We start from the raw sequence: 18,222 nt of genomic DNA on the forward strand, positions 1-18,222 counted from the left end.
TTTTCAGAGGCCTTTATCTGGTGGGAAATTCACACCCTGTAGCAGTTTTATTGGAGATGAGAAAGGAGTGGTGGGGAAGGCGTTGGGTATTCTGTCAAAGTCAACTTAGAAAAACAATACGAAGCGAAATAAGACATAATAGAGAAACACATTCCAGGTAAAATAACATGTATCTATTATGGATGATTATATGTAATTTTGTACTTGTCAGGTATGTTTATGTGTGGAGTTCAACCGTGTACAACATTATATGAGGTAAAGTGAAGATCACCTAATGAACGTATTCTCTTTTAATAATTACATCGTTATCATTGTCCACTTCACTCAGAGAGCGACCAAACTGAGATCAAATTTGTAAATAAATGTATTATTTGAATAATATAACAATAGTCTTTGTGACAATTACCAATTTTATTCTACGTGAAATTATAAAGAAAGAAAGTGTAAAACGAAATCGAATTATAAAAACTCGTTTGAAGTCAGATGGTTAAAATTTATTACATTCAATACTTAAAAATCACAAATCTTTACTTCATTAAAATAGACGACTGGAAGTCATCTCAAAGTTTTACCCAAAAAATTCAATTAATATGAAATATATCACACATTCTAAGATCAGAAAAGATAATGAAACACATGTTGCAGGAAGAACATTCACAAAAGGACATTTTTGGAATAATTGTAAGCAGGATAAAATCAAGTTCTGCGTTTAATATAGCGCATGTTTCGGCTCAACAAAGGCGCATAAGTTTGCATCAAGTTTATGAATTCATTGCTAATTAATAAAATATTTTCCTGGTTTAAATAAAACAATGTTATGGATATATCAGGTTTGGGGCGATTCGATCTAGTCCGTTATTTACTCTTGTCTTTATTTTCAGCAGAACATATTGATTTAAATGATAAAAAAGACATAAAACCTAAACGAAAGTGTTAAAAGGATCTCTAGTGGTGACAGTGATAGCACTCACATCACATTTGTGAATGGCACAGTGTTATTCTATATTAGATTTGACTAGGCATCTAGTTCTCAATTGCATTTGGATGCTGAATAGTAACACTATTTATTCGGGCGTCTCGTCTAACGACCAAACTTGCAAGCAAATCAATTAAGTAGCCATGCCACATTTTCTCACTTATTGATATACTGGGATTATTTTATATGATTAGACTTGCTATACTCGCTAAGAAAAGGTAGAAAGAAAATTCTCAGACGATGAGCTGAAGCTAGGAAAAGAACAAGAAATAAAATTAAAAAAGAAAACTCTGTAATAACAATTTGGTGAACATTCTATGTTTAAACCTGTTATTTGTGATTTCTTGAAAGTGATAGTCTTGTTATTTGTGGACAAGGAAATAAAAAGCTACAAATGGAGTCAGTATATTAATCCTACTTAAAAATAAAGTATTCTACAATATGTAATTCCACATCAAATGTATAAAGCACACAAAAAACCATTGCAAAAACAAAATCAAGAAAAACACACCAAAATTGAATTAGAATTGTAAAACAAGGAGCTAGTTAACGTATAATTATCGCTTGTCTACACCAATATTAGGCCACTCGGTATTAGCTGCTTTTAACCCTTCAAATTCAGATTTTGACCAGTAATATTTGGCATTCGGTGTTCCGTCTAATGACACATACACATAGTTTAAGTACAAATAAAAAATAATATAAATAAAAATTAACCAATTTCAGTATAAGAGCATTACAATGTAACATTTAAAAAGCTCAATATTTCGATTTAAAAAAAAAAAAAAAAAAAAGAAAAAAAAAAAAAAAAGCAAGTACTATTTTTATGAATTAATTACACACTAACAGCAATGAAGTTAAATGCTTCCACAACCGGAGAGAAACTTTTAGAACTTCCAAATTACATTACATGATATGTTCACTGATTCAGTTTTCTACACTGCTCTTTCTTGCAATACCTCATTTCTGTCTCCCTTTCCGAAATACACATCTTGTCCCCTTAGAAATCCTATACTGACGTGACTCCTTTTGCTGAATTCTTTTATAAAACAATTATTCACAGATGAATTTGCTTACATAATGTATACACAGTGTCTACTGAACTCGTTTGATATCAAACAGTGAACGATGAATACAAATGTCGCTTTTAATCTGCATAATGAAATGTTTGTGTTTTTAAATGTGAAAAAAAACATGTTGTCGTTTAGGACCATTGAACAGTTGTTAACAGTTTAGAAATTTTTTGTTGTATCTTATATTTGTGAAGCTTTTAAACATACGCCGAAATAAATGGAAAAAATATAAATTCTAGATATCCTCTAATTAACAAAGGTTGATATTTGACGAAGTTTTGCGATCTTGTTAATCAGTAATACTGTAATGTACACAGTAACTAAACTGAGAACAAGGGATAAAGAGATAGCACTACAGTAGACCGATTGCAACAAACAAATAAATCTTTATAATAACAAGTTTAATAGAGTCCATTGTCCGAAGTGCGACCTATAATGTGTTCTTTGTTAATGTCAGTACTTAATTACTTTTCCAGAAGACAAATAGATAAAATGAATACCGTTAACATACAACGTAACAACAGAGATGAAATTAGAAAAATATTAAATGTGCATAATACAAAATAAGCTGTGTTTCCACACAGAAAATATAAAATCCAAAGCAGTTTAGTACAAAGCAAAGATAATAAAAAACACCCTAATTAAAAGAAAATAACAAAAAACAAAAGGGGTAGTTGATTTACCGTTTTAAAAGGACGATACTGCATGAAGTCCCTCAAATCATATAAAGGATATTTAAATTTTCTTTGCTATATAGAATCTTAGAAAATATAGATGCCTTATGCGTTTAATTCCTGGCTTATAATATACACGTATCAAACGTTTCAAGATCAAACAACATATGTGGCGTGTTTCGCAAAAGAGAGAAATTACAACATATTCGCCTTCAATACGTCAAGAATAATGTGAAGAAAAGAGTCAAAAATATTTAGGACATGTCGTCATAAAATCTTTTCATCAACATGAGGTTTTAAAAGGCGCATTTAAAAAGAAGAGACAATGTATTATCTGATATTAGTTACGTTCCAAGAGGATGACATCTGCGACTTTGTAGTCATAATTTCGTCAAATGGAAATTTAACTTTCAGCAAACCTATTTTTGATACCAAACGTGTTATAAAACTGAATGCTTAATACTTTTCAGGCAACTCCATTTCTAGGAAAACCTTCTGAAAGGATAAAGATCCTGGAGTTCCTGGTCTATTGTTCCCGGTTGTATTATAGGTATAGACGTTCTTTCCATTTCTCTGAATTCCAGAATCCCGCAGGCTCTGCCGACTGCAAAATAGCAAAGTTTTGTCGAACGTCCTCGGGGCGGCTGTTGGTACTGGGACGTTAATTTCAATATGTCCAGCGATGCTGAAAAGATCAGATTCATACTCTCCTAAGTGCAACATTAAGCTAATTAAGAAGTCTGATTGATAATACAGTTTAGCAATATAAACCTATTAACTGAGTGTATTTGATAAGTATCTGCACACAAACACACCCAACCACCCACCCACACACACAAACACAAGTTAATGTTTGTTATTGCAATACTGATCTCTGAACAAATAAGAATGTTTAATTTTATAGTATATGACGTAGGTATATGCGAGAGAGGGAGATGAGAGATACAGAGAAAGACAGAGATACATATAGCGAGATCGAAAGATAGAAGAGTTACCGTTTCTCCTTTTTGAGGCAACATTTGATGATATTTATTGTTGCAATCACCAATACAATCACCAGTGTCCCGATGGAGACAGAAATTATTACAGGTGTCATATCCTTTACTGACAGAGGATCATTGGTGCTGGTACATTCTGCAAGGACCATATATACAAATACTTTATCAATAATAATGATTTTTTTTTTTTGTCGGTTTCGTGGCTAGCGTTTTAAATTACTCCATTCATGATCGAAGTATTTCCTAAATGCTATCTTCTAAATGTTGAGGAAGTCGTGGATGTGAAAATTAATTGTTATAAAACGCTTGTTACAAAGTAACATAAATTAAGATGTGATGGGTATTTTTACCGCTTGTATGACATAGTCATTCGTTACCAAATAGGTTAATACATCGACCGTTTTCTGCCATTTGTTTAGCTGTAAATGGTCATGTGATACTTGTATACAATTTTGCAACACAAATAAGTAAATGTTTGGGAATAATTTCGGTTTCCAATTGGCTTTAAGCCTCTTTTTTTTCTCAACATTTGCATTAACTACTTCCGTCATAACAATAACAAACACATCCAGCTCAACTATGAATCCAGTACAAGTTCAATTATTACATTTTCAACATCTTTCTGCAAACCAACACTTGGAATTTGTAAGCAAACAAAGCAAAACAGCATATGGCATGGCATAGTATAAAATGTACCTTGATAGAGTATTGCAATTTTGCTTGACATCGCGGGTTCAATCCGCTGACATCTAGAATGATGGACTATGACATATTGGGAACGGATCTCACTAAACACGGATGCGACTTTAAAAAGGATGGTGATCGATCTGACTAGAGAATAATCAAGCACACTAAATGCCAACAAGCAAAGTGCACTACATTTACTGATTCAAACAATTCTGGTGGCCCTTTAATTCCTGTGCTGCTTTTGTACGGACTACCCAATCTTTGCTTGCCTAGGGAAGATGATACAAGTTGCTTATTCGTGATGATTGACATACCCACCCCCTCTCGCCTAATACAATTAAAGCTAACTTTTCTGCTTCAGTATGAAGACGCTAATAGAAGGAAAACACGTGATATCCTAACGTCAATTGCTGATTTGATGAGACTCACAAAGCAAATACATTTAGAACTAGGATTTACGTTACGATTTGTGAACGACTTTTGTAAGTATTTACACGTTGACGTATGTCCAGCCATGATCATTTAAACCTGTAATAATGGCCAAATTCATAATATCCAGATTTTCCATTTACCAAACAGCTTATGGTCTAAAAATATGTTCTTTCTCTAACTATAATTTATTTATATTTCCTTTGTAAGGAGTAAATATGAAATTTGTATCTGCATTACCTCCTATTTCCTTAGTTAATTCATTCTATTTAAAATTGTATCGACCTTATTTGTGGACCGACGACCTTTGGTTAGCCAAGATGGGGCTATTTATTCTGGCGCAGTGTCAAACGTCTTATAAAGCAAACAAAACACTATATAAGATCAAATGCTTTATCATGGAAATCAGAAAGTGAGGAATAACGAGCATAATTGATTACACTGTAGAAAAGAACATGACATTATGATTATAGCTATCTATCGAAGTGTACATTTTTATCTTATCACTCTTGAAGGACACTAATATCAAAAAGATTTCAGCACACCATGTGAATGACTAAGCAACACTTGATAAGTACCCTCCCATTATCATTTAACCTAGCAGGTACCTTAGTTTTATTACAATCGCGTCATAACATATAGGTATATTCCCACAACAGTATTAGAACAATATTTACTTATTAGTCCTTCTATACTCAAAGGTGTGTCTTTCGTTAAAACCTGTAAAATTAAACTGTTATTACTCACTGTATGTCCAAGAGAAGCGATCAAGTGTGGGCTGACATTGCTGGCATCCATTGAGGGAATTTTGTTCCCTTTCACTGTAGCATGTACCACTTATGAAACATGTTCCATCCTTTCATTAATTATAAAGAAAATACATGTTACCAATGTTTTTCTTATCAATCCTTACAATTTGAAACTAATATTTAAGAATATCCAAGACCTTTACTCATTCGAGTAATGTTATTTTCTCATTTAAAACTTAGCATCGTATAATAAATGTTAATACAGCTGTTAAGTGAAACATATGGAATCATATCACCTGTTTTACTATTAATTTGCATACGTTTTCTACGGCGTTTTAATATATGCTAACTCACTTGTTTCACTAATCATAAATTATCATATATCGTTATACGGCGAAGGATAAGATATGTTTGTCTTTCAACGACATGTTATATAAAATGTAACCTAGTTAATTATATGACGAACAGTTGTTAAACGTGTTAGTAGTATATATATATATATATATATATATATATATATATATATATATATATATATATATATATATATATACCAGCAGGTAAAACGTGTATCCGTTGGTATCACTGATAATTCCCTGACATTTGGAGTCAAGAATATAGTACGATTTTGCAGGGCCGTAGTTTCGACCATCATTCGTCAAGGACACTCGTGTTCCTATTATAAACGATATAGAACTGTTGTCAGGGTCAGTTGACCTTTGACTTCTGTGGCAAGGCATATTTATATGCGCCTCGTAGGGGTTTAGAATGGAAATGACTTTGATGTTTGGTTCTTCAACTACTTTGGTTCCATTGAGATATATCTGAAAAAGACCTTAGAACAATAAATACCGTGCTAAACATTACATATGTGTCGCGTGTATAATTATTGAAGTTGTTTTCTTCAAAATATATATTAGAATTTGATAGACTGAACAAACATTCAGAAGTTACCAAGTTTACGAATACGTAATTGTTTTATAAGGTAAACTATTCCGTCCTTGCACTGGATAAATAGATACATACTGCTACTGTGTGTAAAGCAAAATTTTAATTACATGATTGACCTTTCAGGTACTGCAGTTTTGAAAAGATACAACAAATAATGGGGGTATTGTCTGTTAGCTGCACCAATGATATATCATATGTTACTTTCCACCTGTAGATCACTGAGTCAGCTAGGCGGTAATATATAACAGCAAACCAAATATTGAAAATAAACAGATTTTCTCAGTTACTTCTACATATACCCTGATATAAACTCGAATCCGATGATTTTACTACTGGAGCCAAGGTCTTTAAGAGCTTGACTATTTTACAAACAGTTACCTTGTAGTTTCACTAAGCTTAGGCCTGATTAGTTAACTATTAAAACAATTTAAAGACAATGCCTGTCCATTTGTATATGAAGACAAAGGAGTTGCAAAAAGAAATTAGAATATTTGATACATTTTGTGCCCGCGGGAGAGACCTTTCATTTAAGATGAAAATAAAAGTTGTACATTTAATGGTATTTCCCTTGATCAAAATAATTAAACATGTCGCCCAAAATAATAATTAAGGGAGTGTCTGATCATAATTATCAACATTTATGGAGTAAAACGTAAGTATAAAACAGTGATGCTTGCATTAAATATCTCAAGTCTTTGTTTGGTAATGCCCTTAACAAAGCGAGTGCCGTATATTGGTACTTCTCCGCAGCATTCATCCTTATCTTTTTGACACAGTCCTCCAGCGTACGTATCTTCCACTACAGGATAGTTGCTTAGGGACACTGAACAATCCTCCTCTATGTAATGGGCCTGACAAATACATGATCCTGTGATAAACAGCAAACATGTAAACAGCGGCATTATTTAATTAGGACTGAAGATAATGGATGAGTCGTACATGATAAGGTTCCATGCAATATTAATTTGCTTGTTATATTTGTTATTCTATATTCGCAAAAATCATGATTAATGCAGGTTTGCTTAACTTTTTAGACCCATGAGTATACGATAACATTGAAACTAAACAGGATGATGTGTGTATATATATATATATATATATATATATATATATATATATATATATATATATATATATATATATTGTGTGTGTGTGTGTGTGTTTGACTATTTATTGAAATGTAAAGAGGCATAAGATAATCAAAGCGTCTATGGAAATAGAATAAACTGTAAAATATGAATGATTCATGTGGACTGAATTTTAGTAGTACGTAACTTGAAAGAGGGGAAGAGAGACCAATATCTCCTCTTAGACATTGTTTAAAGTGATGTGCTCACTAAATACATAACACACTCTTTCAAACAATATAACAATACAACATTTTAAGGATGTGCGTTAACAAAAGACATCATTACATTCAATAAAAGTGAAAACCAAATGAAGGTGACAGAATTGAAATACGCACCGTTGACACAAACACCATGATTACTGCAGTCGTTAATGCATGCCATAGCACGAAAGGATTCAACAACTTCGGGATTGGCTTCTCTGAATGTACTGTTTCTTCCGATTTCTTCATCAACTTCGGACCTGAAGGTCTCACAGTGAAGACTGGCCAGTGACATATCCCCTGTGTACTACATTATGAACAAGAAATCATTATCATTTCCTATCAAAGTTAAGATATATAAAGATCACGTCCTCATTTAAATATTTATATGTCTACGGTTTGTCAAATCGTTTAAAATGGTATATGCATTGGCAGGTTAAGCGATACTTGCTGTATTACAATGTATGCCATACTACGCAATTTATCGGGAACAATGCAATGGACCTGCACATTGATTCAAATAGATATTACGAGTAGCTGGTCAAAATGTCATATCGTATTATCACGTTTCCCGCCCTTTTCATATCTTGCTTCGATAAAATATGACGCATTTTAGGAACAAAATGTCGGTGTTGTGGAGGAAACTTGTGGCTTTATGAGGATAACATTTCGTGGGGTTACGTTTGATTTATTGTTCAAAACATTCATTGGCCACTCAAAATTGAAACTCAATCATCAGGAAATGCTAATGATTGCAATTTATATAAATGTTTGAAACGCACCGTATTTTATGTAGCATAATTTCATTCAAATGTAAAAATATAATAATAATTTGTATGTTTATATGTTACATATTTTACAAAACAAAACTTTGACAATGTCATAAATAATTATTAGAATCATAAACATTACTATCACCTAGGTCTATTGACATAATCTTCTTTATTTGTCATCAGTGTTAAAGACGCTTATCTTACCGGGTCATGTTAATATAGTATATAATTATAAGATAATAATCCAGCGCAATACAAATTACCATAACATTTGCATACATGTTATGTACATCAGTGCAAATGGTTTTACCTTGAATTCAACACACAGACATACAGACACACACACACATACACACACACACACACACATATATATATATATATATATATATATATATATATATATATATATATATATATATGACGTTTTCTTAATCAATATTAGTTTTCATTTTCTTCATTTTTTCCGGGCGTTAGAGTAATACAAATATTTGTGAGAATAACAAGTTTGCAATGGCATTATTCAATACATATTACATTGACATATATATAAAAGTTAGCAGCAACTTGATACATGTTATGTACCTTTTATCAACACAATCTCTTCTGTTTTCTTCTTTTTCTTCAGATTCTGTATTCGGTCGTAAATGTGGGAATACATATATATGAAATACGTTCATGATACTGATTCCTATTTTAGAACGAAAATATGGATACGGTCATGTATGTAAAAACAGATAACACGCTCGGTTAAAAACATAAATCTGTTTGTTTTTTAATGGCGCATGCAATAGTAACACATACCGTATAATCCAGAGCACAGTTAGTAATGGAACTGTTCATGGAGTTTTGATTACTGTTTGGCAGCTGCGCTTCAAACGAAGCCGTGGTACAGTTGTTGGAGAAGAAACTTGTGCATTCCTCTAATGCCTCCTCTAAAGTAATATTTGTAATTGATCTCTGCAAGAAAATGAATGACTTGATGGGTCAGCATTGACTCGCTCATGAATGCGCACCTAGGTGCTTCGTGTTTTGTAGTAAAACGGTTCGTTTTAATACCATTGTTGGTTCTATATTTCCTCGGAAACACGTGATTAAAGCACGTTCATTTAGACTTACTTTTACTGAGACATATCAAATTAAAATATGTCTTGACAAGGGTAGAGTACACAGAAGACTTGACATTTTCGTGAGTTAAATACAACAAAAGTGAAAAGGTACGTTTTGCTTATTTTATTTATACTGCATAGACAGGTAGGTAGCACAAACAATAAGTCTGTGGAGGTATTAAGTTTTTGCTTTATACATAGATACCGATAAATTTAGTTCCCATTAACCGTATAGTCAAAATTTGGCGAAATTACTATAGTGTTGAACTACAATGGGCAACTCAAACTTACATCGTGCGAAAGAACAAGTAATGAGAAATACGTTAAAACTTATAAACAATATAATATATAGCTGCGTGCTCCATTTTTTTCTAGTGTGGAGTCTATTGTCTTAGATACAAGGTAATTAAGAATAATTTACCGACACTAAAGCGTCTTCTGAAAATTTAACTTTCTCTAGTGATTATTATCAGCCAATCAGCGTTCTTTAAAATATGATACTACATATACGGTCACACAATGGCTGGTTCCGTACTTAGTTACCTGTGACCTAAATTCAAGTTGTACTTGGTAATAATAATTCATAGTCAACTGCATCTTTTCCTGAAATCTCATGCATGTGCACATTTGAAGATATGGAGAAGTGTTTTTCAATTTTGTGGTCCGTGAAAGATACAGTGATAACAATTTACAATAAATATTCAATATTGCCGTCTGAAAGTACGTAACTAATCCAAAAATAAGTGGTTCGTCCATATGTGAATATGTGGTGCGTATCATAAGTGAAACGAATTTCAGTGTATATTGCATTATGATTCGTATTAAGGGAGGTCATCCTGTATTGTTATATAGGTTCTAAGAAGTTATGTGGCGGAGGGGGCAATTTTCTCAGAACACTACACAACATTAGTGAATGTGCTTACATAAAATCTAGACATTTTGCATTTCTTCCTTTTGTGGGTGATATCTGGCAAATGTGCATGTGCAAAATGAAAGTAAACCAGGATGTCGCTCTTAAGGGAAGTCCGTTTTAGGGCCAAGGGCTCTTTGTTTACAGACGTCAATGTTAACCACGTTAGTGTAACCAAGCGGTCCGTTACGATTTAGCGAAGGCTCCAATGTCTCGATTATCAACGGAAAATGTCTTCATGACCATTAGTGTAATAGTTAACTAGGCGGAGGGATATACACCCGTACTGTAATCAGTCAAACATATGATAACATAGATACGAATTTCCAAGTAAAAATAATTGGCTGATGGTGACGGTGTCAGTTGTTCGTAAGTTTTCGAAAAAACCAATTGATATTAGGGCCTGCTATGATATTAGTACGCCGTATGTTTTTATTAGTATTATTATCATTATTATTATTATTATTATTATTATTATTATTATTATTAATTTTTATTATTATTGATATGGACATGCCCCTAGCCTGCATGCATGGCAGATGCTTACGGCATATTGCTAATTTATATTACGTCAGGCAAGTAAGCAATCAATAAGTATAACAAAGAATTGCATTAAAATATCTTAAAAGTAAGCAAGCGTCTAAGTAAATCAAGAAAAATATTAACTTCCCTCATTTTACTGAAAATTTGCAATTATTTACGAATGTTGTTAATGTAGCCAAAGGAAGTGATCGAATAAATACTTTCATCATAGCTAATAACCATAACAATTAAAAAAGTTCATCATTCTCAAAACAGTCTTTGCATTGTATGAGTAACCCACCTTCTCAACATTATGAGTTTTTATGTCGTTGTCCACGGTTTCTCTTCTCAGAATCCTCTCGATCTCTTTTGAAAATGACCGTTTAGACCTTTTTGTTCGGATGTTGCAGGTTTCATATTGCGTACCCTGTACGTTATCCTTTACACTACAGGATAAAGAAAGGCTTGCTGAGCAGATTGGATCGAACTTACTTCCTGATGACGTACTGGGGAGTGTCGCCGTATTCAAAGCAGCAGGACAGACACAAAATAGCGAATTTTCATCCCACAACACAGGATCGTGATTGACGGGATCGAAGAAGGAGTCAACCTGATCTATACTTTAATAATAATAATAATAATAATAATAATAATAATAATATAACACCTTTTCACATCGAAGGGACTGTCCATATTTACATACATAATTGTTTTTTCTTTCAAGTAAGGGTAATATAGAACACATAGGCCAACACACGCATGCATATATATATATATATATATATATATATATATATATATATATATATATATATATATATATATATATATGACCTTTATATTAAGGATCTGTAACCAACTGTAAAATGAAGTATATGATTGATGTGTCCATTTTATAGATGTGAGATATGTAAAAACGCTTTAAAGAGCACTAAATTATGTAAAGAAAATTTTCCGTCCTTGGTTTATCAAGGTATGTCCATTATATGACCACAACATCCTGTTTGCCACTATTATATTTCATTTGTCACAAGACGCGTTCAAGTTTGCATAAAGTGAAATGTTGGTAACGATATAATTAACATTACAAAAAAACATGTTATACGATGATATTGGTAGATTTGGTTTGCACTGCTGATGTGGCAGTATTTTTTTGAAAAGTATTAAACATGCATACTATGAAATACAATGCAAACACACAAATACCAGTTCCTAATGCATTCGGTTATATCACCTGAAGTGTTCATACATTTTCTTGAAATAGTAATGCATCCATATGCATGATGTGCTGCAGGGATAATCTTTTTGCTTTCTGTTCACCATAAAGATGCCAATTTATAAATATAAGAGCATACATGGAACTACAGTGCCTGAAATCGGAAGGGTTTGGGAAATAGCGGATTGTTAAATTCTGCATGCGCATCGTTTAGTTTCCCTTGACCCTGTTTCATCCATTCGATATGCGATGAAAGCATATCTGAATAACGACAAAACTTGTAAAATACAATTGTACATAAGGGTTTGGTGGTGAAATTATTAGCTGTTCGAGTTTGACAGCTCAATAACTTTTAGGAATCTTAAAACGAGGTGCTTCCCGAGGATGGCAACATCTATGTATGCATCTTTGTATGTGTGCATGTACTAGAGCAAACTTGAATTCCATTCAGACGAGACAAGCGTTACTCCCTTCAATCTACGAGCGTTCAATAAATATGTTAACAATATAGTTACCTCCAAGATAGGGAGAACTCGTTATTGTCAGATACTTTGCTTCCAGACGGAGTTGTAAAATCATCTCCTTCTTTATCATTTAGCACACCACACAGCCCTTGTGTTTTCTGTACATCCTTCACAGACGGGTAGATATTCAGATTTAGAGTTGATTCGTATCCCCACCAGTTATTAATTGTAACATAGACCATGGTCCGAAGTGGCATGTAGATCTGTCAAGGAAGATACGACATAGACACACTATAACGTATTTATATTCCGGTTGAAACTATAACTCTAGGTAATTTTGCTCGATACATATGCCAATTATATAAATGAAGAAACCGCCTTAAAACGGATGTAAAACCTAAAACTATTGACACCAAGAAACGGGCTTTTTGCCAGAAACAGAATAAAATCAAGGCTTAAAGTATCGTACTTAGGCTATTCTTTTTAGATTCATATACCATTGCAGCTTGTAAATGTCGATTACAGTTAAAACGAAAATTTTATGAAGTTTGCAAATGAAATATACCAAACCTAACAACATAACAAATTGTTTGTAATAGACTTTAAAGTATTTTATTTTTTTAAAAAAAAACATTTTCTAGACCAAAATATCTTCATTGCAATTGGGATGTCGAGTATGATCCAGACGATTTGCTTTGCCTGAGATGTTGATAACAGTTTGTTATGATACAAGTGTTCTAGGAGTTGAAATTCTTTGAACATATCATGGATCAATTAAAATAAAAACTATTCATTCACACTTGCGATATGCAGGAAGTGTCTTCAAATACTTAAACAAACTGATCATACAAGATTATCCGGTGAAATTTTTCTCTAAAAATATGTACAGTTTGTAAACTATTATAGAAAGTGATACTGAAAACCACTACGAGAAAATGTTTTTAATCATCTTTGTATTTTACCTTGTTCTATGCAGGTCAACATTTATTATATTAAAACTTTAATTCATATTATACCAATAACTGAACATGCAAGAAAATAGCGTGTATCAACCAACACACTTCACAATCACAACACGATTACTACTTTGATTATGAACTAGCATACATGTTGCCTGTATATATCATTATCTCATATGCAATATTCAGGTTTGCTTTAATAATTGAATTGGCACACAAACAGGTTCGAACATAGACCTTGTACACATATGGGTTTATTTGTCTGACATCAAGAATGTTTTCCTTGCACGAGACATGCTTTATCAGTCCGGGAGTTCCGCAGAGGTCAATTAAGAATATATCACCTCCTGCACGCACAGCCACTGCACATGCACAAGTTGCAACACTATTGCATCTTCTTGTTTTCATCTGAACCTGCAAAATGGAAATGTCTATTTCAGGAACAATCTGTCTGTACTGTTTTATAAGAACAATATTTTGAAGAGCTCTGATGAAAGAAGAAATGTTACAATGTCATAATCAAGCTCAGATAAAACGATATTTCACAGCTTTAGGTAATTCGATACATATGTGTCGTATAGAACATTCTATAGTGTTAGATGTATATTGTCGATGCGACATATATTGCAATTCTTCTTTTATTATATGCTCATTTTTTCTCCATTAACATTACATTGCCAAAATCGTTCAATATGTTACGATATTGCACCAGCGCACAAATTCATATTGAACTCACGTTTGCCCGATAGTGTATTAGGAACCAGGGCCGGTGCCAGACCATCTGGCGCCCATGGCAAGGTTAGATTCTGGCGCACCCCCCCCCCCCCGCCCGAAAATATCAATATATCAATTTCAAAATTTATAAACAATAAAACAAATTAAAAACAAATTTCAACATTTGAGTACAGACCTCTCTGTGCTCAAATGTCCGGACACCCCCCCCCCCAAATAAAGCACTACTTGATACTATTTTATTTGCAAAATTAAGACAAGAATAAACAAACATAAAGATAGACATTAGTGATGAACTAACAGCATAATGGACAGTTGAACAGACACTCAATACTGATACACCTGAAACCAAATTTGGCTGAGGGATAAATGCAGACAGAAAGAAAATTCAAAATCTCACTCTGCGTGCCTTTTCCTCAGCAAAGTTTTTAACCAATTCAGCTCAGTCAAGTGATGAAGTCAATCTGTCAAATTGCCCAGTTCATGAGAAATGGGCACATTTGTCTGCCCAATTCTTTCCTTGTTTATACCATTAAAATAAGGAGTTACCCCCTCAATTTGGTTTCCACGGCAAACTGAAGGTTTCGTATACGCGTGATTCCACGGAAAAACCCGTGGCCTATAAAAACACGCGAACATAATTACGTCCTGAAAGTTTCGTATACGCGCGATTTTCACTCACTCATTTTGCTTGTTCCGGTCAGACTGGTGTTTCGGTCAGACTGAATCTAAGCGATTATTTGCCCCTGTATGAAATAAACCAGGATAAAAATCGACCTTCAATAAAAATGAAATTTATTCATTTATTTTTCAAAACTGTTGTTGATTTCGAGAAATACGCCCGCTCAAATCTGCGCCCTAGGCGGCTGCCTAGTTTGCCTATATGGTAGCGCCGGCCCTGTTAGGAACTACTTTGTAAACAACTCATATACACTCTAGTAGTACACGCTTTACGGTTTGGTTGATTAAATTTGATTCTGAATGAACGAAACGAAATGCTTCGTGGACTGCCATATACCAGCTGCTTTAGCACATTCCGCGTTAAATTTTTTGATGCAGTGTTTCAGATTTAGGCTCGCTATACACGCCAGACATGGTCTTGACAACAAATATGCAAGTGACAAAACATAAACTGTCTTCTTTAGCTGGTAATGAAAATAGAAAAAAAATATAATTACAGTTTTACATCCTGAATTTCCTCTAAATGTAATTTCTTAGTTCTGTAAGTCCGAATTACATGAGCTATGTCATGGGTTCTCAAGCTTGATCACACATTTCGAAATTATACTGTAATTTCGACTATATTCCAAGTGCAATAAAATCCTCCTTACTGCACTCAAAATGAAATAAATTTTAAATTCCATAGCGTCGTTTTGATAATTGCAATTTAAAGACTTCATATTTTCCACGCGTTATGATTTCAAACATAAAATGACAGAACAGAAACACACTTGAAAATGTCAACACGCTTTTCTCTTGCTGCTTCAATCTTTTGTATTTCATGTAGAATTGGCAGATATATCCAGTCCACAATCACGACATTTCGTAGAATCGACACAAATACCAAAGTCTATTCATTCCAGATCAAATGGAAAAGTTGTTCAATGCGCATTCATTCACAATATGATTCCACGTTTCAATTTGAAGTAGACCAAAACGCCATTTTCTTTCAACAGTTATGTCTAGCGCGAGACTAAGTTCAAATTTTCTGGGCGGAGTTATGGGCGCATTAATAATGTAGTTGTTCTGTAATGACGAATCTGCGCTTGTATATTTAGTTTGGAATACGGCATACATTCGGTTACGTTGTTTCTTATAGTGTATTTTTATTTAAATACTTAAGCCTTAAGTAGAATAAGAAAATGAACATATAATACAAAGGTTACTGCATTTGTATCTGAAAATATGAACTCGTTTTGTCGGATGAATATACTGCACTCCCAATGTCGTGCAGTATTTCCATCCGAAAAACTCGTTCATATTTTCCCATACAAATGCAGTAACCTATACATATTGGATAGCATTACTGACTAGACGATAATATATTATTAGTAATACGAAGAGATGGTTGCATTAAATCCCATTATTCAATGCAGTATAATTATAGTAGTATAACGGCAGCTTATATGATATAATAAATCTTGAATTTCTGCAAAGAACGCAAGCTGTGCAATTTTGTGGACATTTTGAAATGTAGATTTCATTACATTGCAGTGATAGACAATTGCAATAATAATGAATATAACAAGGATAATGGAGCAAATATGACCCGCCTTTCTGTAGAAAATGAGAAACCAAATATCATAAAGGAGCTAAGGTTAAACCAAACAATAAAAACACAATGCCCTAGCACTGTAAATATAGCAAACAAATAATGCTATTTCAATTCAATTTACAAGGCAGATTGTGTTATTACAAATCAATAAAGCAGTTACACTTTCCAAAACATGTTCTAACGGTAACTTCTTTAACCGTCGTTATGAATAGACAAACTATTCTTTGCTCGTTTCTCTCCACTCTTCACGCCAGTAGATCAGATGAATGTGACAGACATATGATCAAGTTCGATTTTCAAAGGAAAATGATACTCAACCAATTTGGGATTCGCCGTGCATTAGGAAAGACAATGAACTGCTGGTCTGCTTAATCGTATAATAACCATTCAAGTCCTTACGGGTTCCGCTGAAAAGAAACCCCATTAAAGGAAGACAAATAAGCAGAAGCGGAACTGACTCGTAGTGAATGAAAGATATTGGAGATATAATAGCAACTATTGAAAATTAATTGCTTTTTCAAACTGTTAACATGTTATTGAGGTAGAAGAAATCTAACGTTACGTGATCTAGTAAAAGTACATCTTACATATGTTCAGCATTACCTCTTGTTTGCTTGACCTATGGCGGTATAGGACAAAGATGCCAATGTTTTGGTTCTCATAATATCTGCAAAAGAACATCACATTTTATAGTCATCAGCTATAACATGATTGCAATATTGTACATCCTTGATTAATTTTTAGTTTCGAAGAACTATTTTAGATAACAGTTTCATCTAAATCGAAAGCTTTGATGCGATTGAAATCTTCGAAGACCTTTGTCAAACACATGATTACAGGAAACAGTACCTTGATCATTTCTCCTACATGATCTTCAAAAGGACTAAATTTTACAGAATAGAGTTCATTTCAGGTAATCTTTTAAATATTCCAGAATAATTTTAATAAGTGTCTTAGTTATAAACAATGTTAAAAATAGATTATTCAGAAGAAACCGATGTTGACGTTTTATTTCATGAAAACTAGAAATAAAATAATTTGTTCAAATTAAATTACTCTGGGAATACAAAAGTGATCACAATCGTGCAAAGAAAATAATCTTCACAATATCCTTAATCTGTTATGTATATTTCTCATATAGATCACGCGAAGAAATTGTCATCCTTTACCCGTCCTTGGTCACTGCTAGGCAGCGGCAGTTTTAAACTGAGTAATGTCACCAATAATGGTTGCATGTATGGAAAGGATGGGAAAGTTTATCGCAAGGTATCGGACACCTATTCTCCGGGGAAACAGTTTACCTTTATCCTTGAATTCATTCTCCAATCACATTACCTTTAATGGAATAAGTATTTGGAGTATGTAATTAAGTTTTCTACCAATGCAGGTGCACCT

The 18,222-nt window shown here is 33.3% G+C and overlaps 1 protein-coding gene across 1 annotated transcript in view; it reads right to left on the minus strand.

Annotated features, from left to right (window-relative positions):
• Nucleotides 1-479: 479 nt before the first annotated feature.
• LOC149799437 (von Willebrand factor D and EGF domain-containing protein-like) overlaps nt 480-18,222 on the minus strand; it is a 43,127-nt gene continuing 25,384 nt past the window's right edge. Inside the window, exons 10-20 of the mRNA XM_089958780.1 lie at nt 17,431-17,494; nt 14,058-14,234; nt 12,913-13,124; nt 11,483-11,801; nt 9,445-9,600; nt 8,003-8,174; nt 7,215-7,405; nt 6,141-6,410; nt 5,585-5,693; nt 3,719-3,857; nt 480-3,408 (exon numbers count right to left, since the gene is read on the minus strand). Of these exons, the coding sequence (XP_089814906.1) occupies nt 3,180-3,408; nt 3,719-3,857; nt 5,585-5,693; nt 6,141-6,410; nt 7,215-7,405; nt 8,003-8,174; nt 9,445-9,600; nt 11,483-11,801; nt 12,913-13,124; nt 14,058-14,234; nt 17,431-17,494 (2,038 nt within the window). The 3' untranslated portion in view covers nt 480-3,179. The remainder of the gene's footprint in view (nt 3,409-3,718; nt 3,858-5,584; nt 5,694-6,140; nt 6,411-7,214; nt 7,406-8,002; nt 8,175-9,444; nt 9,601-11,482; nt 11,802-12,912; nt 13,125-14,057; nt 14,235-17,430; nt 17,495-18,222) is intronic.

This window comes from Sinohyriopsis cumingii, chromosome 5 (assembly GCF_028554795.1).
Source record: "Sinohyriopsis cumingii isolate HCF-2022 chromosome 5, ASM2855479v2, whole genome shotgun sequence".
Taxonomy (NCBI): Eukaryota; Metazoa; Mollusca; class Bivalvia; order Unionida; family Unionidae; genus Sinohyriopsis; species Sinohyriopsis cumingii.